The 26,631-nt window shown below is 36.1% G+C and overlaps 1 protein-coding gene across 1 annotated transcript in view; it reads right to left on the bottom strand.

Annotated features, from left to right (window-relative positions):
* Positions 1 to 26,554, bottom strand: part of PROSER1 (proline and serine rich 1) — a 48,530-nt gene extending 21,976 nt beyond the window's left edge. The window contains exons 1-10 of the mRNA XM_081130520.1: positions 25,547 to 26,554; positions 22,416 to 22,481; positions 19,537 to 19,605; positions 17,235 to 17,329; positions 15,919 to 16,012; positions 9,865 to 9,975; positions 8,120 to 8,203; positions 6,786 to 6,864; positions 6,084 to 6,179; positions 2,582 to 2,626 (exon numbers count right to left, since the gene is read on the bottom strand). Coding sequence (XP_080986646.1) covers positions 2,582 to 2,626; positions 6,084 to 6,179; positions 6,786 to 6,864; positions 8,120 to 8,203; positions 9,865 to 9,975; positions 15,919 to 16,012; positions 17,235 to 17,329; positions 19,537 to 19,605; positions 22,416 to 22,481; positions 25,547 to 25,591 — 784 coding nt within the window. The 5' untranslated portion in view covers positions 25,592 to 26,554. The remainder of the gene's footprint in view (positions 1 to 2,581; positions 2,627 to 6,083; positions 6,180 to 6,785; positions 6,865 to 8,119; positions 8,204 to 9,864; positions 9,976 to 15,918; positions 16,013 to 17,234; positions 17,330 to 19,536; positions 19,606 to 22,415; positions 22,482 to 25,546) is intronic.
* Between the last annotated feature and the right edge of the window lie 77 nt (positions 26,555 to 26,631).

Genomic DNA, 26,631 nt, shown 5'->3' with positions numbered 1-26,631 from the left:
GGCTTCACCTGTGAATTTTTCCAAATATTCAAAGAAGAATTAACACCCATCCTTCTCAAGCTAATCCAAACCACTAAAGAAGAAATAAGGCTCCCAAGAGCATTTTATGAGGCCAGCATTAACCTGACACCAAAACAAAACAAAGACATTACTAAATAAATAAATAAATAAATAATTATAGGCCAATATCTCTGATTAAACATAATATAAAAATCTTTAACAAAATATTAGCAATTCAAATTCAGCAATACATTAAAAATATTATATACCATGGTCAAGTGGGATTTATTCCTGGTATGCAAGGTTGTTGATTAACCACAAATCAACTTACATGATATACATTATAAACAAAATGAAGTGTAAAAATCATGTGATAATATCGATAGATGAAGAAAAAGCATTAGACAAAAACCAGCATCTATTTATGATAAAAAATCTCAGCAAATTGGGAATACAGGAAATATACCTCAACATAACAAAGACCATACATCACAAACCCACAGATAACATCATTCTCAATGGTAAAAAGTTAAAAGCATTTTCCTTAAGATCAGGAAAAAGACTAGGATGTCGACTTTCACCACTTATATTCAACATAGTAATTGAAGTTCTAGACACAGCAATCAGACAAGAAATAAAAGGCATCCAACTTAGGAAAAAAAGTGAAACTATCATTATTTGCAGATGACATACTACTATAGAGAAAGAAACCTAAAAGATTCTACCAAAAAACTATTAAAACTAATAAACAACTTCAATAAAGTAGATGACAAAATTAATATTCAGAAATTGGTTGCATTTTTATATACCAATAACAAACTACCAGAAAGAGAAATTAAGAAAACAATCTCATTTACAACTGCATCAAAAAGAATAAAATACTAGGATTACATTTAACCAAGAAGGTAAAAGAGCTAAACTCAGAAAACTATAAGACATTGAAGATAGATATAGAAGGTACAAATAAATGGCAAGATATGGGTAGGAAGAATCAACATTGTTAAAATATCCATACTACCCAAAGCAATTTAGATTCAAAGCAGTCCCTACCAAAATATCAATGACATTTTTCACAGAATTAGAATAATCCTAAAATTTATATAAAATAATAAAAAGACTCAGAATAGCCAAAGCAATCTTGAGAAAGAATAAAGTTGGAGGTACCATGCTACCTTATATCAAACCATACTACAAGGCTGGCACTGATATAAAAACTAAAATATAGATCAATGAATAAGAATAAGGAGCTCAGAAATAAGCCCACCCATATATGGTCAATTAATCTATAACAAAAGAGGAAAGAATATACAATGGGGTAAAGAAAAAGATGCTCAATGTCACTAAATATCAGAGAAATACAAATTAAAACCACAATGAGTTATAAGCTCACTCCTGTCAAAATGGCTGTCATCAATAAATCAACAAACAAGTGTTGGCAAAGATGTGTAGAAAAGGGAACTCTAGTGTACTGCTGGTGGCACTGCAAATTAGTGCAGCCAGTATGAATAATAGTATGGAGATTCCTCAAAAAATTCAAAATAGCAATACCACTTCTGCATATTTATCTGAAGAAATCCAAAACAATAATTTGAAGAGATATATGCATCCCTATATTCACTGCAACAATATGTTCAATAGCCAAGGTATGGAAGGAACCTAAGTGTCCATGTACAGATGAATGGATAAAGAAAAGTTGGTACATATATACAATGGAATACTACTCGGCCATAAAAAAATAATAAAATATTACCATTTGTGACAACATGGATGGACCTAGAGGGTTTTTTGTTAAGTGAAATAAATCAGTCAGAGAAAGACAAATACCATATGATTTTACTTATATGTAGAATCTAAAAACAAAGTAAATGGACAAACAAAACAGAAACAGATTCATAGATACCAGGAACAAATTGAGGGTTGAGGGGACTGGTGAAAAAGTGAAGGGATTAAGAATTACAAATTGGCATTTAGAAAATAGTCATGGGGGTGTAAAGTACAGCATTGGGAATAGAGTCAATATTGTAATAACTATGTATGGTGCCAGGTGGGTATTAAACTTACTGGGAGGATCACTTCAAAAGTTATATGTCTAACCATTCTAGTGTACATTTGAAATTAATATAGTATTAAATGTCAATTGCAATTGAAAAAGGATAATGAAAAACCTGTTTTTAATTTAAAAAAATTACAGTATCTGACATAACATTTTCCTCAAAAGGGTTTTTATCATATCTATGTTTATATTAAAAAAGAAATTAGGTTTCCAATATCACATAATGTAAAGTGAATGTGAATATAACCCACATAGCAGTTAGATTACATTGAATACTTCGCAAATATGATATAAAGGTATATGGTTAATTTTAAAACCAGTTAATATGTGCATTTCATGTTGTATCTATAAAATGTACCACAATTAAGTCTCTTTTGGCAAGTACAGATCAGTTAAATTCTTTAACCAGGAACTTTCCCCAAAGCATAAAGATTCCAAAATACACTCAATTCAAATTGTTATCTGTGAATAACAGACCAAACAATCAAGACAGAAATCAATTATCTCTGAATCAAGTTTGGTACTTACTTTGATTCTGTGTAGGTTTTGACTGATTGGAAAGGTCTTCATTTTCTATATGAAAATAAATAAACAAATAAAAGTTGATTTCAAGTTTTAGTCAGATTATTTACCACTGTAATAATAATAATCAGCGATTGGGGTCAAATAAAGAAAAACCCAGGATATGAATGTATACTATGTTACAAAAAGCAATGTATGCCAAGGGGGGAAAAAGGGAATAAGCAAAAATCACAGTAGTAACTATATATAAAATGATAGGATTATGAATAATTGATCCTACACCTACACACACTCCTCCCCCCAATTTCTCCTTAATTTATAAGGTTTTAAATAAACATTGTTATTTAATAGATATATTTAAGACTTAAGAACATTTTCTGGAAAGACGGTGGCCTATGTGTGCAACCCAGAAGAAAGTATAGCCTGCATATGGAGTACAGAAAGGAACCACTGTCACTGGGGAAGCTGACAGACAGTTACTTCTGGGCACCACTCCCTACAACAGTGGAAAGACTCAGACATGGGAGTCAGATGTTGAGTGCAGAATCCACTGCCATCTGAGGAACCAATCTTGCAAGCCATGTGGATCACCCAGTCAAAGGGAAAGAAAGTGGCCCTGCTCACTTGTTGCACTCAGCTATAAAAAAGGCTCTATGCTAGGAGCTGTCTAGGGGAACTACCCTAGTTTGGACTGAGTTGATGCCAGTGAGACTGACAACCTAAACCACACTCCTTTGCACCCACTGTGGGAAAGGACTTGTCTAACCAAACCGTTGGTCAAAGATACAATGGGGGAAAATCTACCTCTCATTGCACGACAATAACTGCCCAAGAAACCAATAATGTGGCATGTGTAAGGGCAAAAAAGGAACCCACAGCCCTGACAGTCAAGCAAAAGAGAACATATCCTGTTTATGGAACGTAATAAAAATGAACAACTAGAAAAGGTGGTGTCTACCAATAAAAATGCAATAAAAGAAAAAGAACTTTAAAAACCTGTGATACAAACTAAGAACACATACACATATAATACTGTAAGATATAAGCAAAGAAAGTGAAGACTTTTAGATACAAAAATACAACTCCAAAATAATAAATGTAAAGAATGGTAAAGATTAGAAATATTACTAAAAGCTAAATTACTAAGGTAGAAATAAGAAACAAAAAAAATCCCATTGAAAATGGCAAAAATACAAAACAAAAGGTATCATATGTGAATAGATAAGTGACTTAGAAGACAAATACAGTGCAAAATAAGAGTACCAGAGAAAAAAGAACACATGAAAAAGCAAAAATTATAGAAATAAAAACGAAATTTCTTAAGCTTTAAAGACTTTAGTCTTCTTTCATATCCAAAGGTCTTACAGAGTTCCAGGAAAGATTAATGATAAGATACACACCTGGACACTGTGGTGAAATATCTAAACTCCAAGATTAAAGACATTTCTGAACTCTAAAGATGAGGAAACTTTTCTTTGTAAGCTTACAGTAAGAGACTAAGGTAGTGATAAAATTAACTAGAATCGGTTTCTCAATCTATCAGCCTACATGTGTGTCCTTTTTGAAGAAACTACTTAGAAAAATTTTCTATTAAAAGAAAATTAGAATGAACATATCAGGGCAGGAAATCAAAGAACAGAAGAAAGAGTAAGAAGCCATAAGTTCAGAGGCACAGAAATAAAAATGTAGAGTATCCCAACAAAACATAAATGGATAAAAAGAAGGAGAGGGAGTACAAAGTCAAATGGTCGAGTACAAAACAGCTGTTTTTAATTTTTGTATATTGACAGCCATGAAGAATATGAAGGTGATCACTAGCAATAAAAGATAAAATTTTTAATATGAAAACTGTGATAAAAGAATAATGAATAAAAATAAAATGGAAGGACTAAGAACAAATATGTAACTTTTATAGTTGTTGGGAATTCCTATTAAGTCTCTTCCTCACTAGTTTAATAATCAGAATCCATTCAGAAACCACATAACCTACCAAATAATCAAATCCCTAAAAAATCTGAAAATAAATATACAGGCAAAATACTTCTGTAAAATAAAAACGAAAAGGAATTAAGACAATATTAATACTCCATAAGGCCAGGGAAAAAGGAAATATTTTATAGTAAAGTATAACTCAAGCTGACATTTTTTTTACCTAGGAAAATCAAAACACTTTCAAGGAAAAAAAATAGGTAATTAGTAATAAGTATGTAGAAATAAAATATTTCATTTAAAATTGCAACAAAAAAACACTTTTAAAATCCCTAGAGACAAACGTAAGACAAAGAACCTATGATTAAGAAAACTACAAAATCCTGAAAGAGAGAAAATAAGCTCTGGGGGAAAATACACTACTACTTGACACGATATAACGACATATATATAACTGAATGATAGGACTTAATATTATAAAAATCTCAAAATTACTATATAACTATATACACATAAATTCAACTGTTTTAAATCGCATAAAATGATCTTAAACTTCAGAGGAAAGGATAAATTTCCAAAAATAGTTTAAAAAATATAAAAATATTGTGAGACAAAGCTCGCCTTATCAGATACCAGACCACACTATAAATATGCTAATCATATCACAACCTAAAATAACTATATTGAAACAGAGTAAAAAACAAAACAAAATTAGAGCCATGTGTGTATATGAAAACTTAAATGTGGTATTTCAAAGCAGTAGAGAAAATAAATAAATGATGCTGGCACAAATGACTATCATCTGGGGAAAAAGGTAAGATGAACCTCTACTTCACCCCTATATGAATATAAATTCCAGATGGAGATGGAGTAGGAATCTCACAAGACCTAAATTACCTGGACTACCTAGGGTTAATAAGATCTGAACTGAGATAACAGGATTCCAGTTTTTCTTTCATAGAATCTATTTGTCTATGCAAAAGTGTAAAAATCTAAAGGTAAAAGATACCACAAACAAGGACAAGAAATAAAACGATGTATTTTGGAAAGAGTGTTTTGCAACTCTCATCAGCCAGAGTACTCAGCTGCAAACAGAACCATTCTGGCTGGTAAACGATGTGAAGAAACTGTACACTCATATACTCTTACCAGCAGGTATAAATTAGCAGTCTTTTTGGAGAACAGTTTGGCAATACATAGAAAAAAATACTTGTACTTCTTATTCCATGTTCCCAATAGACCCAAAGAAAAAGGTTAACTAGAAAGTGCTAGGGAAGAGTGTAAGCCCTCTAAGTACCTCCTTATTTTAAGACTTTCTTCCCCATGGTAGAATTAATTTGTCCAAATGGTGACATTAAGTCAATTATACTTTTTCTGTCAAAGTGATTCGTTCTACAACCTGCTCATGTTCATGCACGTAGGCCAAGAGCACTCTAGTGCAACCTGTATATCACACTAAGATTCATCATCAGGCTCTTAAATTTGTGCTCCTCTTTTATAACAACAGCTATCCCCTCCAAATGTACCATTTGTGCATGAATAATTTATTTACTTTGAATACCCCATAATAATAGTTTACCTGCTCCTGCTGGATTAGGAGTATATGGAGGTGGAGGGGGTACTCCAGGAGCTATGACATTGGCCAATGGTACCAGACCTGCATTGTTATAAGCACCTAAAATAAAAATATAATAGAAAAAATATGTAACTTATTATCACTTTGTTACCAGGAGTTCAAACTATATTAATGCACTCATCTAATTTATTTTTAAAACTGTTATATAATAGAGTTGCATTTTATGTGAAGGTCTGGATCTAGGATTAGGTGAAAACAGATCAAATAAGATAACTGGAGATTCCTATTTCCAACACTGTATGCTGAATCCAGACTTAAGCTCACCAAATAGCATGGCAGGCAGAATCTGCCATACTGAAATTATTTCTCCTTTCTGTGAAATAATTTACACTTGACCATTTAAAGTTAAGTGCATTAAGGATGCCTTTGAACGCCAACTATCAAAAAGGGATTCAAGATGATTTATCAAAAAGAAAACCCAAGATAATAAAGGTTAAAAATAATCTGTAATTCATTTAGCAAAAGGAAAATATCCTAAATAAACTGTTGCATTGTTGTAGACCAAGACACTAGTAGCTCACTGTGGAAAAGATAACACATTTCATAAGTTTTTGAGATTTCCCAAGTATATATACCAATATTTACTTTCAATTTAATAAGTAAAGAACAAAATGAAAAAATGTAAAATATGGAGGAACTTCTTACTTGGTGTAATAGTTGCATGTGGCCGGCATGGAGGTATTGGATAAGGAACAGGTTTATGTGGATTGTATGTTGAAGGAGGCTAGGTGAGGGGACAAAGTACAGCAATTAGAAGAAAACCAACTAAGCTGTCTGTTGGCAAAACAAAACACAACTCGTTTCAAAATATTTAGTCCTAAGAGGCCCAGCAAAGCATTCTTACCCTCTTTTCTTTTTGAAAGAAAAAAAGCACTGTTTTCTTTAGCATTCAGCATTCTGACAAATGTAGCAGAACATAGACTGGAATTATGAATTCAGTATTTTAATCTTTTTTGCCTTTTGAAACCCACAAATCTTTTATCTTTGATGGAACTTATAGCAAAGAACATTAAAAGAATTAATCTCTAGAGAACCAGAGGTATCCTTAGCTAAGCGAAACGCTGTGGTTTTTTTTAATCCTCTCCCAAGGATATTTTTTCCATTGCTTTATAGAGAGTGGAAGGGAGAGAGAGAGAAACATCAATAGGTTGCCTCCTGCACGAGCCCTGACTGGAGCCAAGCCAGCAACCGAGGTATGTGCCCCTGGCCGGAATTGAACTCTGGACCCTTCAGTCCACAGGCCAATGCTCTAACCACTGATCAAAACTGGCTAGGGCCGAAATACTATACTTTTAATGAGAAAGAGACTCACGCATATAAGCAAGCACGCCTGCTAGAGGAAGCATGCACTTATACCCTTGCTGCAGGCTCCACTTAAAAGGTCCTTTGCTGTCAGATTCTTTCTCTCTCTCATAATGGCAGTCCTGTATGATGCACTAGTCTTATGCAAAATTATGATCTGTAACTATTTTTCTATAAACAACTGCCATGGGAGTTCTTATCAGGTAGACAGGCAGGAACTGCAAGGTGGCTGTGTGAAGGCCTGTAGTACTTCAACTCCAATGATCCTTCAAGCCACAAGGTTGTCATCTGTTCAGTTTATATTCCAATCAATTATTATCACTCCCTTGAAAATACTCTCAATCTCCTGTTTCTGTCTTGTTTTACTAACACTAATACTAATTCTGCCAAACCACAATCTTAAAGAGAACTCTCCAGACTCTGTACCTCCAAGTGAACAACTAAATGTGGCTGGAGAAAAAAATAAAAGCAAATTTCACTGTAAAATAAAACATTCAACTCAAAAGGGCCCTTAGCACTATTAACTAATTTTACTATATTGTCCTAGACCATGCACTTGCTAAGAGTTTGTAGTATATTTTGAAGTCCACAATGCAAAAAAGAATTTATGCTTTGAACAGACAGAAAACTACATATAAGAGTTATGACCTTTTTCATCATTTATTTTCTAAACATACTGGTTTGGATGGTCCAAGAATCCGTGCAGCTATTCCTTTGCCTTCATTGGTACAGTCTTCACCATCTTTTTTCAAAGGAGTTCCCTATAAAAAGAAAAAGAAAAAGAAGTGAGACTTTTAATACCCCTAAAGCAAAAACAAAGAAAACACTTACTATACAGACATATCTCATTTTATTGTGCTTTTCCTTTACTATACTTCAAATAATTGCATTTTTTACATCGAAGGCAAGACCTCTACCAATAAAAAGATTACAACTTGCTTTATTGTGGTACTCCCTTTATTGAGGTGGTCTGGAATTGAACCCACAATATCTATGAGGTATGCCTGTATTATAGTGAATAAAAGGACCTGGTAGGCATTTAAAGACACGGATTCCAGACCCAATCCTGCACTGGATGCATGACCCTGACAAGGTCCTCAACAATCCTCTGCCACAGAAACCTCATAACAGATAGAGGGGGTGCTCAGAAGTACACACATAATACATATGAGGATGATAGAAGAACAAGATAAAGCATGTTTTAACTTTTTCCCTCCACAATAGGTGCAATCAGAAATAGACTTCCAATACTATAGTACGTGTAATACTCAAAGAATCAAAGAGTACCTGTATTACAGCTGAAACTAGGTGACAAAAAATGGTGTTCTCTATAACCATTAAGTGTGATAGTTTATATTATACAAAGGCAAATGAGACCTCATTCAAGGCTGCTATAATTAACAGACCAGAATAAGTTGACAGGATATTACATTTTGTCACTCTAACAGTGTGTATCCTTAAATGATTGGAAGCTAACTTTCAAGATGGTCCCCAGGGACCCTTACCTCCAACATGCCCTGTGCAGTCCCCTTCCAGAATGAATAGGGCTAACGTGTGCAACAAATAGGATATTCCAGCAATGTTAGTTGACTTATAAGGCTAAGTCATAACAGAAAGCACAGATTCCAGTTATCTTTTCCTAGATGATTTGGTCTGGTGGAAGTCAGCTGTCATGTCATGAGGTACTCAACCAGCACTATGGAAAAGTTCTTCTGGTGGAGAACAAAGATCTCTTGCCAGCAACTAACACTAACTTGCCAGGCACGTAATTGAGCCACTTTGGAAGTATAGTTGGAGCTAACTGCAGCCTCATGAGAAACCCTGAGCCAGAACCAAGCTAAGCCACTACCAGATCCCTGATTCATAGCAACTGCATGAGATAATATTTACTGTTTTAATCCACTAAGTTTTAGGGTTATTTATTACACTGCAATAACAAATATGATTCTTTGAAACAGTTAGTTTACAAAGAAGTTTAGAAACACTGGATGGTATAAAAACAAGTTTCTTTTTTACAAGACCTCTCAGAGCCTTTATTATACAAAGGGATTCTCCAGAAAGGAAAAACTGCATACAGTTTTCCCTAACATACTTAACTGTGAAAGTGTTATGAGGAATACTGAAAATCTGAGAGATGTTCTTTTACTAAATGTAAATCTGTGCTTCTAAAATATTTGGAAAAACAAAATAAAGCAAAATCATCCTCTTTGCTGCTTGGCTTGTTCTTCTGTACATTTTACAAAAATACTTTAATGTAGTTTATATATAAATTTTCAATATATGAATTAAGTTTTTGACATAATAAAATTCCCTTCCTTTGTAGAAGCCTCATCAACTGGCATTTTCTTTAAATATCATAACTATGCTATATTTCATACTTAGGCACAAGAAGTTTCAAATATAGCCATAAAAGTATGCTTACTGGGAAAATTCCATTTATGCGACTAGGTTTTCCTTTGGGATATGGATTTCCTGGGATTGTTCCACAGGAAGATATCATAGCATGAGGAGCTTTGCAGCCTGCCTTGAAAGCCTATAAGATAAAAAAGAAGAGAGTGATAAAAATAAGTAAATAAAATAAACTCATAAAGTTAAGTATCCTAGATTTTGGAAAGCCCTGCTAAAAAACATGAATTAAGGAACAACATCACATTCAATCTGTTCTTATATCAATCAGCACTTACAGTGATAAACATGACCAAAACTAATAAGTAAAAATCACTTTATTTAAATGAAATTATTAAAATGGTAACATAATGTTTTTAATGTCACAGCTATTAGACTCAGTTTACAATGCGTTTTGTAAACTGTGTGCAAAAAAGTCCATTTACTATTGAATATGTCCCATTTCTCCAAGGACCAAGAAATAACATTGTCCAACTCTATAATCACCAACCTCATGTTACAGACAAGGCAAGGAGATCACTAAGATGAAAGAAACATGGTTTCCAATCTGAAAAAGTTTTTAACTTAGAGGAGGAAACACAAACAAATAACATGGGACACAGGTATCTAAAGAGCTGTAATGTTAAAAAAGGAGGTCATTTGGGTACAGGTCATATAATGTTACATAACTTTGAGATATACTGAGAGTTGGGTTTTGGTCTAGTTTGTTTAATATTTTATCCCCAGGTTCTAAAATGGTGCCTAACCCATACTGAGCTCAATAAATACTTATTAAGCCAGGCCAGGCGTGGCTCAGCAGTTGAGTATCGACCTAGGATCTAGGAGATTGCGGTTTGATTCCGTTAGGGCATGTGACTGGGTTGCGGGCTCGATCCCAAGCAGAAGCGTGCAGGAGGCAGCTGATCAATGACGACTTTCTCATCATTCATGTCTCTATCTCTCTCTCTCCCTCTCCCTTCCTCTCTCTCAAATCAATAAGGATATATTTTTTAAAAATTTAAATAAATAAATAAATAAATGAAAAACACTATATTAGGTGACACACATCCCAATAGATTTATACTGTTATAGGAATATAAAGTTATGTATAAATAGTTCTAATTAAAAATATGTATGGCATTATATATTTTATTGTAGAGGTATATCAGATTTATAAATTCACTCAACATATGATTAGCTATATAATCCAGCCCACTATTAATACCCCAACCCTAAAAATCATCTCAATTAGGGGGTATTATACATAGTACCAGGGTACATGCTCTTATATGTTATTTTGTACATCTCTACTTATTTACTTAGAATAAATTCCTAGATAGCATGTTTGGGTCAAAAGGTATGAACATTTTAAAGGCTCTTCAAGTATACCTTCTAGAAAAGTTGACTACTGACCAGAGGGACTATTACATAGAATACTCAGACTCAGATTATTTCTGAGAAAGGAAGAGAGATGATCAGAATGTTTTATTAGGAAAAATCTATAGCACAAAATGCTTGATGCCTTAAAGAACTTAAGAAAACCAATGAAGAACTTATTAAAGTAAATAAATGTGGGCTCACAGGAAGAGAAATTTCCGTAATTTCTGCCTGTTAAAACTAGTGGGGATTGTGCCTGAGTGAGATGGAGGACTGCTGGAGTCCCAGGCAGTTCCTCTGAAAGGGCCCGCAGACAGACTTACTCTGACTCACTCCTTTTGAGCTCCAGTGTGAGGGAAGCAGCTTGAAAGGAACTAGAAACATGGGAGGAACTGAATTGTCTGATATCAGAGGAGAACTGAAAGATCAGCTTTCTCCCAGATAAAAATGCTGGCAGAGGCCATTGTTCCTTTTTCTGAGACCCTCCCTTCCCCCCAACCAGAGCCAGCAGGTGGATGTCATATCTGAGTCTCCTTCAACCTAGCTAACACTGTTCACCCAGACCTGGTGACACCCTGAGACTCCACCCCACCCAACTGGGGGCCCATTCAAGCCATTTCCAATGGCTTTTCCATACAAATGGCCTCTCTTATCTCATGCTTCAGACTTCCTTAAAATCTTTCAAACAAACAGCATCTGGCCTATGCATAAACCGTACCTCTTCATAAGTAGCCCCCAGGCCCGGCACTAGTGGCAGCCAGGCTTGGTTCATAGCCTGGACTCTTCTAGGCACCTCCAAGCCCAAGATAAATAGCGGCCATCTGCAGATCACTCTGTAGCTTGTGCCAGGTGGTCCCAGGCAGGGCACAGACATTGGATCACCTTGCCCCTCCTGGGAGGTCCCAGAGTCAGTGCACCCGGTGGACAGCTTCAGCCAGATTATCACCCTACCACCTCCACAAGCAACATACTCAAGGGCAGACTCATTGGGCAACAAAGCCCCACTGAAGCAAGTCCTACTATGTAGGGTCAACTCCTGCACAGTAGCTCCTTGCTGTAGTTGCAGCAGGTATTCCCAGCTGGTTAGCCTGGGACATTAAGCCCATCAAGTGACATAAACAGCAATCATGACTCAACCACAAAAAAAGAGTTCACTCAGCCCACACAAGGGCGCACCTGGAACACCCAGCACCAGTGACTGGGGAGGCTGCACCATAGGGCCCTACAGGACACTTACTATACAAGGCCACTCCACCAAGTCCAGGAGACATAACAGCTCTACCTCATATATAGAAGCAAACATAGGGAAGCAGGCAAAATGTGGAGACAAAGAAACAGGCTCCAAATGAAACAGGACATATTTTCAGAAAAAGAACTAAATGAAATGGAAGCAGACAAACTACCAGATACAGAGCTCAAAAGAATGGTTATAAGGATACTCAAGAAACTTAGAATTTCATCATGAAAAAGGACATAGAAACCATAAAAAAAAAAGTCAGAAATGAAAGATACACTAACTGATATAAAGAATAATTTACAGGGAATTGACAGAACTGTAGATGAAGCCAAGAATCAAATCAGCAATTTGGAACATAAGAAAGCAAAAAACACTCAATCAGAACAGTGGGGAAAAAAAAGGAACCCCCCCAAAAATGAAGATAGAGTCGAGGTAGGATAGTAAGAAGCTAGGATAATTCTTTGGCAAGTGGAATGGGGAAACTGAGATAGCTGAACAAACTGGCCAAGCAATTTATAGCCAGATACAGAAGGTCACCTTCCTAGAGATGACATCTAGGCCTCAGCTGTATTTCAGCTGCAGTCCCAGAAAAGCAGAAAAGTCAGTTGGGCAGTACCAGGACCAGCTACAATGACTAATGAGCCCCTGCCCCGGTGCTGACCAATCAGTGGCAACCACAACCCTGAAAGAGCACACATGGAAAAGCTGATGAATATTCTATTGAGACCCTCCCCTAAGACCTCCCTAATCTCTCAGCCTTTAAAAACCCTCAAAATGAAGTCCCAGCACTTGCTCTCCCTCCCAGGAGCACACCCATGCCTTTCTCTTTCAAACCCTCTTCTCCCCCTACAGGCATGTTTCTCCTAAACTCTAAGGGACTTGACAAGACTTACAACCAGGAGAGCAATAGATAGCAGCAACTCGTCCCAGGCACATCCAGTGAACCTGTCTCCAAGGCCCCCTTTCTCTGACTTTCCAGTGAACTGACTCATTTCTTTGAGTCAGCTTATTTCTTTCCTGTAACATTTCTAGAGAGCCAAAGCAACCCCTCCTAGGCTCTCCTGTTGCTTCTTCTATCCTAAGCTCTTCCATCTTCCACTGTCCCCAGCTTTAATAAACGTACTCTCAAAATCACCTGGGTTTGTGTTGTGAAATCTTTCCTGCACAAAGTTAAGAACCCACACACTATCAGCCAGCCCTAGGCAAACGCACTCCAGGCTGGTCTCCTTTCCAGTAATAATGTAAGGAGCCTTTGGAACAACTTCAAGTGTACCAACATTTGCATCATGGGGTGTCAGAAGGAGAAGACAGAGAGCAAGAAATTGAAAACCTACTTGAAAAAATGACAGAAAAGTTCCCTAACCTGGTGAAGGAAATAGATATACAAGTCCAGGAAGCACAGAGAGTAACAAACAAGATGAACTTAAAGAGGCCCAAGACAAAGAGAGAATCTTGACAGCAGCAAGAGAAAAGCAGTTACCTACAAGGGAACTCCCATAAGACTGTCAGCTGATTTCACAACAGAAACTTTGCAGGTCAGAAGAGAGTGGCAAGAAATATTCAAAGTGATGAAAAGCAAGAACCTACAGTAAAACTTCAATATAATGGACTAATTCAGGTGAGGGAGTGTCCGTTAAAACCAAAAGTCCGTTATATAATAAAGTAGGTTTTCCAAATGCGTAGATTAAAATTAACTGACAGATTAGTTAGTTGACCTGTTTTTACTTATACAGACACATTTGTGTAGTTAAAATTAATTATGTATGAAAAGTTTAATGTCACAGAAAAGTTTTCTATATGTATTACAGTAATATTAAATTTACACTGAATAGGTCTAGTAAAGATGTGCATTCACTAGTCACTGCAAGTAAACAAATGCACATGGCTGGGGACTGGCTTAGTGTAGCATTTTAAAACATCAGCCAGCAGGCATAAAAACTGCTGCAGAAAGTCATGCCATGTGACAACAGAACTAATTATCGAGAGTGATGCAGTGTGATCACATGCTAATTGTTCACTGAACACTGTTTACAAGTGGAGGCTCTTGGATTTAAATATGTAGACTATAGTTGTAAATATGTAATATTTATTTATGTTGGCAAAATTACTAGTGTTTTTTTCCAACATATGGCCTATTTGCTAAAATTTGTTAAGAATAACAGTGAATTAATAACAAAAAAATAACCTGTTAATTTAATTTTATGCAAATCTTAGTTAAAAGCATTTTAAAATTAACAGGGTGTTAATTTTCTCATCTGACATACAGACTGGAAATTCTGTTTGTTAAATCGAGGTCTGCAAAATCAAGGGTTTACCATATATATAACCAAAACCAAGCAAAGCTATCATTTAGAATCAAAAGACATATAAAGAGCTTCCCATACGAAAAAGAAAAGGCTAAAGGTGTTAAGTACCACCAAACCAGTATGACATGAAGAATTAAAGGGTCTTCTTTAAGAAGAAGAAAAAAAAAAGATTAAATAAATATATATCTATCAACAATCGAATCTAAAAAACAAAATAAACAAACAAGCAGAACAAAAGCAGAATCAGAGATACAGAGAACATTTTGACAGTTGCCAGATGGGAGAGGGGTTGGGGGAATGGGTAAAAAAGGTGAAGGGATTAAGAAGTACAAATTGGATGTTACAGAATAGTCATATGGATGTAAAGTTCAGAATAAGGAATACAGTAGATAATATTCCAATAACTATGCATGGTGTCAAATGGGTATGAGATGAGTATGATCACGGTAAATTATAGAATGTCTAATCACTGGGGTATACACCTGAAACTAACAATATTTTTTGTCAACTGTAACTGAAAAATAAAAAATGAATTTAAAATATGTGGGCTTAGATACTGCTTCAACTACAGTAATTTATGACTAAGGCAAAGTTCTCTACCCACCATGTAGAGCTAAGTAAAGGGTGTAAAGATTAATGACTGGGCTGCAAGGCCCTTTTCTTCCTCAAGCAGGTTTCTAATTACTAATTCAGTTTCCAGCCATCAAAATCCTAAGAAGTTATTACCTTAGATGACAAAGTTTTCTAGACTTGGGCAAGTACCACTTTTCCCACTCTTAAAGATTTTAAATTAATAAACTGGTATTTTGCTTTATTATTCATCTCTTATGAATTTGATTAGTATAAGTTTAATGACAAAGCCAGTTCAAGTAAAGTTCCTAAATACATAAAATTAAAGACAAAAGCTTGGAGCCATGGCAAAGCTACCAAGGAACCGAAAATAAATACCAGATGAGGCTCAAACAGAGTGGCCAACTGGCTTCTCACTTTCAAGCCATCTCTTCATCCTCCAGTGTCCCTTTCACTTGGCTCTAGTTCTCCATAGAATGCTGGAATGCCATCCTTAACCCATCACGGTTAAGGCAGCAGTCAGATTATTCATCAAAGTTAATATAGGAATAAGATTAGAACTTTTTTCTTCATCAACATTCAGCAATCTTGAGAAAATTACCTGTTCAAGTACTCTCTTGCAACGTTTCTTCTCAGACATATTTATCCTGAATAAATCTTCAATGGGACGAGAATTTTGTGCATCGACAATGTTTCTACAAAAGAAATACAATTTAGCTTTTCATTTAAGAACCTGGACAGCATACGGAGGCCAACAACTTTTGTGTACCACACAAATATATCTGAGTAAGTTTTGCTCCATGACACAGGGAGAAAAGCATGACTAATCAACTGGTAAATATAAATAGCATGTTATATAAAGATGGTAAATACAACTGAGGTTTATCTGGTTACCTCAAAGAAACAAAGTAAATAAAATTCACTATTTTGAGATTCTTTTTTGTTTTTATAAATATAACTTTATTGATTTCAGAGAGAGGAAGGGAAAAGGAGAGAGAGACAGAAACATCAATGATGAGAGAGTCATTGATTGGCTGCCTCCTGCACGCCCCCGACTGGGGATTGAGCCCGCAACCCAGGCATGTGCCCTGACCGGGAATTGAACCTTGATCTCCCAGATCATAGGTTGATGCTCAAACACTGAGCCACGCCAGTCAGGCTATTTTGAGATTCTTAAAAATATATCTTCTCAGTGAGTGTTAGGAGAGCTATGGCAATGAAACAAACTCATGTGTTAAATGCACAAAAATTATGATTGATCTAAAGATGAAGTTTTATCTTATGCTAAATTTTGTGTTTTGTGGACATTTATAAATAACATAAGGGACTTAAAAATGCAAGTGCTATAAATAAACATCTTATAGACATTTTCATTTATGCAGAAGAAGAAGCTCCCTTTCTCTTTGAGCTTACATTCATTATAATAATGTATTAGAAGCTGTGCTAGGTGCTTTTGCATATCTTACAGTATAAAGTTTACATGCCCTATTAAGTAGGTGAGATCCTTATTTGTACAATTAAGGTCAAGAAAGAATAGTACATATTAAGCCAAACAACAAACAAACAAAAAAACACATTGCCAGAATGTGGCAGAATCTATCTAACGATAAATCCTATGACTTTATCAATAAGCCTTTCAAGTTATTCACAGTAAGGAGACAAGCAAGTTATTAATACACAGACAAATCAAAATAAATAATTAAACATGATAAGACCCCTTATTTTGTACCTTATAACCATGTGTAATAAGTACGCTAGATATTTTGATACAAGAATTAAGCTTGATGCTTTCAAAGATTTTATTACAGTTCCATTTACTAATATAATTCTGATACATTAACAAACACTGAGTTAAAAGACACTTAAAAAGTCCTCTAAACTTCCTCCAATGAAGTCAAAAGAAAAAGAAATACTTACGAAGCTAACAGTTCAAGAGCAACTAGTTTGTCTTTACTGAAGGTGAAACAGTTGAGTATATTGACCACTTCTGCTGGATGAACAGCCACCATTTTCTACGAACATAAAAAATAATTTCAATTTGAACATGAGAAATTTTCAAGCCAGAAATTGCCATTTTGGGAGAATTATTCAGTTAATGTTTGTAATATACATATTTGAGGTGAAAACTTCTTACTTGAAAGTAAGCTCTAACTAGTATAGGAATAAACTTCGGCTTTTCAATGTAACTATTTCAAATGAAGATCTAAGTTCTCCTGTGTGTTCTTTTTAAATTCATATTTCTCAATGTGTTGACCTATAGAAAAAAATAATTTACATGTACTACTTTCCTCAGAAAGGTTAGAAAAAGGAGATATTTACAAATATGGGAGATATATTGCTCAAAAAGTTATAAAAAATTACATTCCTTAGAGTACTAGGTATGCCATAATCAGCACTTCCTAAAGTGAGGTCCATGGTGCTATTCAGTGTTACTAAAAATGAGTACTACAGTCACACCTGTTAGAAAAAGAGGGACTAAACAGGTTTCTTTACGGTAGAACTTTCTTAAGTCTTATGTTAATGTGCATTGTGGCACCCTACGATTGTGTGGAATATTACATAACTTATTTGAACAAAGTTCCTTATTTTTGAAGAGCAAGTAGATTTGGCCAATTTACAGATTTCTGTTAACAGTAGAGGAAATCCAAAAGCAAAGCCAATGTAAGATCACTTAAAATCAACACCCAATAGATTCCTAAATTTGGAGCAGTAGTTTTTAAATATTTTTTACTCATGTACCACCAAAAGAATTGGTAAAACTATATGCCCCTTTGCATGTTTTTAAATTGATGTCTAAAAAATTTACCAGAAGTGTAAACATTTATAAGACTGATTTCCTTGTTTATAAGTTTATTATATATTTGTAAAAACCTTAGACCTGATTTAACTCATTTATGAAAATGTATTATGTAACCTAATTGTCAAAGCCAGTCTTTCAGACTGACTTTATCAGAAAAGGTTGGGCTTAATTTAATTCAAATGAATTCATTAAGTTGTGCCTGTGCTACCCTTCTCACCTCTGAATTTTAATTCTAAGGTAAGTAAACAGGAAAGCAGTCCTCAGAGCTTTGTCAAGAGTTTGCTGGCTTGCTAAAATAAGGCAAGGTCTCTGACAGTATTTCTTACAGAAGCTCTAGCTTTGCTCTCCTTTTCAAGGGATTGCATTGTCTCTTTGGCCCTTGGGGAAAGATCTTCATCCCCAGATGATGGGTGGTCGGGTGAGATAATCTTTTGTTGGTAAGCAATTGTCAAAAAGAAGCAGCACTAACAGACCCAGATACTTTCTGAGGCAAATTAGTTTAGATTCCCTTAAAGTTACACATGCCTGATACTCTACAAAATTCTTCTTACATAGCCAAATACTGTTTGAATTTAGATGCCTCTGTTAACCTAAGCTCTAGAACTATAGGCCCACACAGTAGTCATTAGGCACCTGTGCCTATGAAGTATAGCACTCCCATTTTCTACCCTTACAACTGCTACTGTATACCGGTTCGCTAGTCCCCTACCTGCCCCGCCCCCCCTTAGCCAAACAGAATGTAGTTTTTGCTTTATATTCTCCCTGTGAAGACTGTTCAGGGCTGTGAGTTTGTTTAGGGCAGGAGCCCGCTTGTAGTCACCGGGTAATAAATCTCCAAATGGTCAATATGGTCTCTGTGTGAATTAGTACACCTGTTTAAATTAAAATTTAATAAAACAAAAAAATAGTTCCTCAGGCAGCCTAGACATATTTTAAGTGCTCAAAGCCACATGAAGCCAGTGGTTATCATACTATATAGTGCAGTTATAAAACATTTCTACGATGGCTAAAAGTTCATTTGGACAGTGTTGGTCCAAAGAATGTAAGTTTAAACCATCTGACTAGAAAAGGATGAAAATATCCAAAAATAGAAGAAAGTGCATAAAAATACTTAGAAATTCAAATCCTATGTTTTGCTTACCTATAAATATTTTCTCCTCCAATTTGCCAATTAAGACCTTACGGTATTTGGTCTTAGAATAATGGTATACAATTTAAAAGTACAGTATACACAATTTAAATTTACACTTTGAGGAGTTTTAATTTTTTAACAGTTATTTTGAATAATCAAAATATAATAAAATTTAGGGTCACTTTTTAAAAATGCAAACAAACTACAACTTGAGATGAACTATAAAAAACTAGGGAAGAATTCAAAATACTTAAATTCTACATTTTAAGGAAAAATAAGTTACTTACATGTTGTAATGCTTTCATTGCCTTCAGCTGAGGCTCAGCCCAGGAGAAATATCTCAGTAAGTCAACCACCTAAAAGCAAATCAATAATTTAGCTCTAATGACAATGTGTTTGTAAACATTTCTGCAAGGTTTATTCCATTATTTTGAATTACTATTCAAAATGTTCTGCCTGGGCCCCGATGATGAGGTGTAAGAATGGCACCATAGTTTAGACTGTGTTAATAGAGTAGACTAGCCACGTGCAGCTACTTAAATTCAAATAAACTGAAATAAAATCAAATAAAAAATTCAGTTCCTACTGGCACAAGCCACATTTTAAGTGCTCAATACCGTACGAAGCTAGTAGCTACCATAATGGATAGTGAAGACAGAGTTTTCCATCATCACACAGAGTCCTGAATAGTACTGGTTCAGAAGTGAACAGTATGAGATATGGAAAAAAAGTAAGTACATAAAGGAAGGTTGGAAAAGTACTAGATGGAGACAAAATGTCAGCATAGGGATATAAAGACATATTATGAATGAAAAAATTTAAAAATTTAGTGAAGATTGACAGCTTTATTCAATCACAAAAGGGTATTCAGTAGTATGGTTTAGTGTAGGTCCACTAACTTCCACTCTTTTACTTGAATCTGGAGGGCATAATATTCATGTTTACACCACAAATCTATTCCCAAAAAATGTAAGAATCACCATGAATTACTGAAGCAGCTTCTAAACGGTAGGGTTTTTTTTTGTTTGTTTTTTTTTTTAAGTATGTCTTTATTGATTTCAAAAAGAGGGAGAGAGAGAGAGAGAGAGAGAGAGAGAGGGAGGGAGAGAGAGAGAGAAACATCACTGATGAGAGTTATTGATTGGCTGCCTCCTGCACGCCCCCTGCTGGGGATTGAGCCCGCAACCCGGACATGTGCCCTGACCAGGAATTGAACCACGATCTCCTGGATCATAGGTCCACGCTCAACCACTGAGCCATGCCAGACAGGTGGTAGGTCATTTTGAGAGCACAGATAGCCAGGCTCTCTCTCCCACCATCATCAGTCAACTTCCAATAAATGAGGGATATATTGTGAGATAGCTAGTAAGAGGTGAGCCAGGGCATCAAGACGGCAACATTAAAGTCTCTATATGGTCACTAGTACTCTGATTAAATGCCCCCAGGACAATCCAGGAGAAAAAAAAAAAAGGACTCAAGAAGAGAGGGTAATAAATCTGGGTTAATGAATTATATCACTGTGAGTTCCTGAAAACGTATTAAGGTCTCAATTATTCTATAAAGCAAGGTTAATGCTAGAAACCAGAGTGGTATGAGTAGAAAATATTTTGTATTCCTTATAAAGAGATACAAAAATAGCAAATAAGTATTATGTGTACTTCCTAGATAATTTAAGAGTGTATTATATGTCCTTACTTTATAGGAAAGTTTTTACTATATAACAAATGCTACCTGGCACTTTTCCAGCCATAAAACTTTACATATCATGACAGATATAGAAGAAAAATCTTTACTAGATTACGTAGGCTTAAAGGTCACACCCTTAGAAAGTGACTTAATAAAGTTTTCAATGACTTCAGCGAATAACCACTAAGAGAAGTTTTCTACAAAATTCACATATGCATATGCAAAATAAAGAAGGAAAGGAACGCCATTACCTATGAGAAATTATAAATCTTCAAAACATTTAAATTTTTAAAAAGCACAAAGTAATTTTGAAAAATAATGGCTGAAAGCACTCATTAAATAGGCAGCAACACATGCAAGTCATAAAGTAGCTTTTGGAATTCAGGAGGCATAACTTCTACAGGCTTAAGCTTCAAACTTCACACTTTGAACATCTTGAGAAACATGAAAAATTGGAGCATTTACTAATTCAATCTATACATGCATACATTGTCTACCCTATCTGCGTTCCTACCCTTTCCCAGAACTATTCTGCAGATGTACATTTCTATTTTTTGCCCTATTTTTCTAACAAGAATTTTCTAAATGTCTCTCTAAAGTTTGGCCTTTCAATGTACGTGTGTGTGTGTGTATATACACGCGCATACATATTTTTTAAAATTCGCAAACTCTCCCTAAAGCTAGGTAAAACGTTTTCACTAAAGTACCATTGGTCTTCTGGCAGTTATAGAAACTACTTATTAGACACTGTAATTTTTTTTTCTTATTGCTAAAATTTTTACTTAGTGGCTTCATAAGAAAATACTTCAGCTCTAGCCAGTTTGGTTCAGTGGCTAGAGCATCAGCCTGTGTACTGAAGGTTCCCGGGTTCTATTTCGGCCAGGGGCACGTACCTCGGTTGTAGGCTCGATTCCAGGCCCCGGTCCAGAGGTAATCAATCGTTATGTCTCCCTCACATCAGTCTCTCTCTCCCTCTCTCCCTCTCTCCCTCTCTCTCTCTCTCTCTCTCTCTCTCTTACCCCCTCCACTCTCTCTGAAAAGCAATGGAAAAAATATCCTTGGGTGAGGATTAAAAGAAAATATTTCACCATTTATTCAAGTTTTATAATATGCAGTGAATTTTGCAATTATTAACTTATAAATACTAACAAATTTGAGTCCACTTACCAGTAGAAGTTTATAAATTTATGTATGATATTGTGCCCAGAATGACAAACACTTTTGAACTGCTTTTTTTTAAACACTGTATTTTAAAATCATGTTAGCACATGATATTGCGGTCAAAGAGGGTATGTTTATAAAATACCGGAACTATAAATTCTGTAAAGTCTTCTACTAAAACTGAAAGCTTCTAAAATTCCTGAATAAATATAGCAACAACATAAAAGCAATTCTGACCATGACCAGCAGATAAATAGACATTAATCAGATCATGTAAAAAAAAGACCAAAGACTTTTGATTAAACAAATAGAGGAATACCTGTTCACTAGAGAAATATCCATGCACATATTCAATTGCTTTTAATTTGTACTCTGTCAAAACAGCCTAAAAAAACAGAAAAACGGCATTAATATATATAAACAGAACAGTAATATGCATACAGCAAAAATGCCTAAGCCACTCAAACAGGGAAAGATCTTCAGCCCAGCATGTAGAGACAGCTATAAGTCACTGTGGTGACATGACATTCTACCTTTCCAGGTTCCATGCTGAAAGGAATACACTGAGACAGTAGGCAAACCTTCTGAGCCTCCCTACTCACTCCTACAAAAAAGAACTGTAAGAGATAGGATTTGACATTAATAGAAATTAAATATATAATTTATGTATATGTAATTAGTTTCAAAACATCCCAAATTTAAAGAAGTTGTCATTTTTAAGAAGATTAAATGTATCAGATATTACCCATCTATCAATTATTTATTCAGCACCTATTATGTTAAGGCTATCAATATTTCTACAGGGATATGAGAACCCAAGGAGCTGGAAGGCTCTGAATTCAATCTATGCACCTGCCACAAACTGGCAGTGTGGCCTTGGAGAAGAATTTTAATTACCCTGAGGGCCTTCTTACCCATAAAATGAAACACCATTCACTACCCACATCAGAGTTATGATTAAAATAGTCAATAGCAACCCTGGCCGATTTGGTTCAGTGGTTGGAGTGTCTGGTTCAATTCCCAGTCAAGGGCATGTGCCTCAGTTGCAGGCTTGATCTCAGGCTCAGTCCGGGTGCCTGCAGGAGGCAACCAATCGATGTGTCTCTCTCACATCAATGTTTCTCTCTCTCTCTTCTTCTCCACTCTCTCTAAAAATGTCAATGGAAAAAATATCCTCTGGTGAGGATTTTAAAAACAACAAACAAAAATAGTCAATAGTAGATCTGACATATAATAGGTATTTAGTAAATGATGGTTCCTTTCCTCACCTGACATCTATAATGGGAAAGTCAGAGAAAATTCTGATGGCCTTGATCAGCATTTTCTAGAGCTGACAAATCAGCTATGTTCTCATTTTTAGTGTTTACAGATGGAAACACCAGACTACCATAATCTGGTAACTACTAGTCATTAAAAATCAACTAATCCTTGCTTTTACTGTAAAACAACAGAATTTGTACTTTCCACGTACCTTTCTGCTAGAAGAAAATACTATGGCCAAACTAAGAAAAACATCCTGGGTCTAATTTTCAATGAAAGAGGGAGGGAGGGAAATGGCATTCTGGATAATGCACTCTAGGGAGTTTATCATTATCATAATTGAACACAGTCAAAAGCAAGTTTCTGGACAAAATCCTGGATTGTGTTGATGCCAAGACATGCCTCAATTTTTTCATTAGTGCCTGAGAGACCTGGCTGTATCCCCAGGCACAACATGGCACTCGAGTCAAACTGCCTTAGTTTCAATACTGAACCACACCACCCTTCTACCCTTCCCCCTTACCACCTGGATAACTGAGCTAACTAGTTAAACTCACAGAGACTAGGTTTGCCATCTGTAAAATGAAGAATATAGTACCTACACCTCATGGGTTGTTAGCAGTATCACATCAAATAGTGCACACAGTGCGTGGAGAAAGTGCTTAGAACAGGCATACATAGTAAGGACTCAATAATTATGGCTATTATTCTTACCTCCTTTTTGAAGAGCAAATTCAACATTGCATATTCCCCTACTATTCCTCCTTCCTAATGTCTTCCAATATGCCTGTCTCTTTAAATGACAACCAGTATTACCTATAGACCTAAGGTGACACTCAGGAAGAGATTGCCTGGTTTAAACTGACTTACATTTACAAAGTCTGAGAGTAATTTTAAAAAACCAATAGTAATTCTCATATTTAGATATACCTATAGTTTTATCCCATTTTAATAGACTAAGATACTACTGATGCATCTAATTATTTGGCATAGACAGCAAAAGACATTTTTATTGCAAACCAGAAATGACTTAATTTGCTCTCTTGTGTGAACCTGATTTTCATCTCTGAAAAACTTCCTATTCCCCTCATTGATATTTACTATGTGATCTTTTCACAACTTAGAAGGGAGAGACTATGCAAAGTGACACCTTATAGCTTCCAACAGTAGAAATATACTGGTCTACCTGAATGCAAATTATTTTCTCATAAACAATAGTTAAATATCAGCTCACTAACAAATTGTAGCAAATTCTAAATATAGAGTTAGCAAACTGACATTTTATTGCAAATCTTAATTGAACAAACAGGATTTGCAAAAGTAGAAATTTTTTTCAAAACAGAACATTCAATATGGTAAATTTCACATCACATGCAAATCTGAAAAAGAAATATGCTTTATAAAGAATGACGAAAAACAACATTTTGCTTGATAGAGAATAAAGAAAAACCGCATACCCACAGGCAATTTAATTAATAATTTCATAAGCTGAAACAAATAATAAGCACCAGAGCACAAGGTAACAAACCTTTCCAAGTCAGTCAAGGGTCTTAAAGGTTTGGAAATATGGAGATAGCTGCCCAGAAGTTCTAAGCAAAGACCCTCTATTAGCATAAGAATGTTACAGTAAGTCCCTCTAGTTCTACTTAGGCAAAGGCTAATTTGGGGCCTTGAGGTAGTCACTCTCAAGGCTACATTCCAAAATTTTTTGCCGTCCGATTCATTCTGGGAGATAGGCTACATACAATGGCCTCCAAAAGAAGCAAAAACTTGGAAAGTGGGAGAAAAAAGTTTTGGAATTAAAGTTACTGCAGCCCATTCCTAAGAGTATGGCTTTAAACTTAGTAACACACTTTTCATTAAGGCACACATTTTATCCGGCCCAGGCAATATAGTGTGCCAATTCTCAGATTTGAAAAAACAGTCACAACAACTACCATTAAAGAAACGTCCTACATATTAGCTCTAGTTTTCAATATCTTATGTTACTGAAAGATGAGGAAATCGGTTTAGAAATAGTATCACTTATTCAAAAGCAAAGAGCTATTAATTTTTATTTGTATCGTGAAGTTCCAACCAATTTTGCAATCCTAAAACCCATATTTTGCACAATCTGCACAGTACCTCAAAGAGAATAAACCATGAGAATTCGTAGCTTATAAAATTATTTAAGGAATTAAATGTAATTACCTTTCTAATTTCATCCAGCACCATTTCAAAGGACTTTTTGTCCATCTTGACTACTCTCTCGACGTGGTTTTAACAGCTATACTTTCAACTACAAAACGTTTGTTCCTGGTCAGCTCTGAGGTAAAAATGTTTATAGCTGAGGAGCAAAAATATGTCAGGAGCAGGAGAAAAGAGGTAGACTACTTAAAAATCTGAAAAAATTCCTAAAAATGGAGACTTACAAAGACATTAAAAAAAAAAAAAGCAATAAAAAGAGCAGGCTTTCCCAGATTTTTACACAAAGCTTCAGGACACTGAGGAAGAGCCGGGTCCTTTCTGAGTAACGCGGGTTTCTGCAGCCAAGCTGAGCGTCGGTCCCCTGCAGCTGAAGGCCAGGCACCGCAGGGTGATGGCCGTGAAGCCGCTTTCCTGGGTGAAGCGGCAAGGAGAGAAGAGGCACCTGAGCCGAGTCCCGCGGGCGGCCAGGATAAAGGTACTGGCCTCTCCGCCCGCACAAACGCTGCAGCCGCCGGCCCTCACCGCAGCGAGCCTGGACTCATGGCCCAGCTCGCGCTCATGCCCAGCAGCTCCGCCGGAAACTTGGGTTCTTGCAGCCCCGGCAGAGGCAGCCTGGCAGGCTCTTTGTTACCAACAGCCACAGCTTCTGGGAGCGGGCCGGCGGCCGGAGAGCACCGTGAGCCCAGCGAGGGTGGGCAAGATCTCGGGTAGGGCGGCTCCGGAACGCCGCAGTAACAACGGCTAGGCGCCCTTCCCGGTTACCCCTACAGTTCCCACCAGCTCAAGTGGGCCTTCAGCGAAGCCCGTCACGCCCGAGTAAACTCAACGCTGCACCGCTAGTTTAGGCCACACTTTCCTGAAAGCTAATGAAGGGGTCCTTGTGTGGGAACATAGGTAGCCATGAGGTGTGCCTGAACAGCTGGGAATCAGATGCCGATGAAACCCACCGCACAACCTGGAAGCCATTTTTTGAGGGTCACATCCCCGTATCTTGAGTTTGTATGCTAGCTTCTGATTGGTCAATCTTAATTTCAAAAATGTAAACGTCGAGTCGTTCTGGCATAACTATGGGCACCCTTATCTTATAC

This window comes from Miniopterus schreibersii, assembly GCF_964146895.1.
Source record: "Miniopterus schreibersii genome assembly, chromosome: 2".
Classification (NCBI taxonomy): Eukaryota; Metazoa; Chordata; class Mammalia; order Chiroptera; family Miniopteridae; genus Miniopterus; species Miniopterus schreibersii.
The sequence above is the reverse complement of the archived record's forward strand: the minus strand, read 5'-3'. Positions and strand labels throughout refer to the sequence as shown.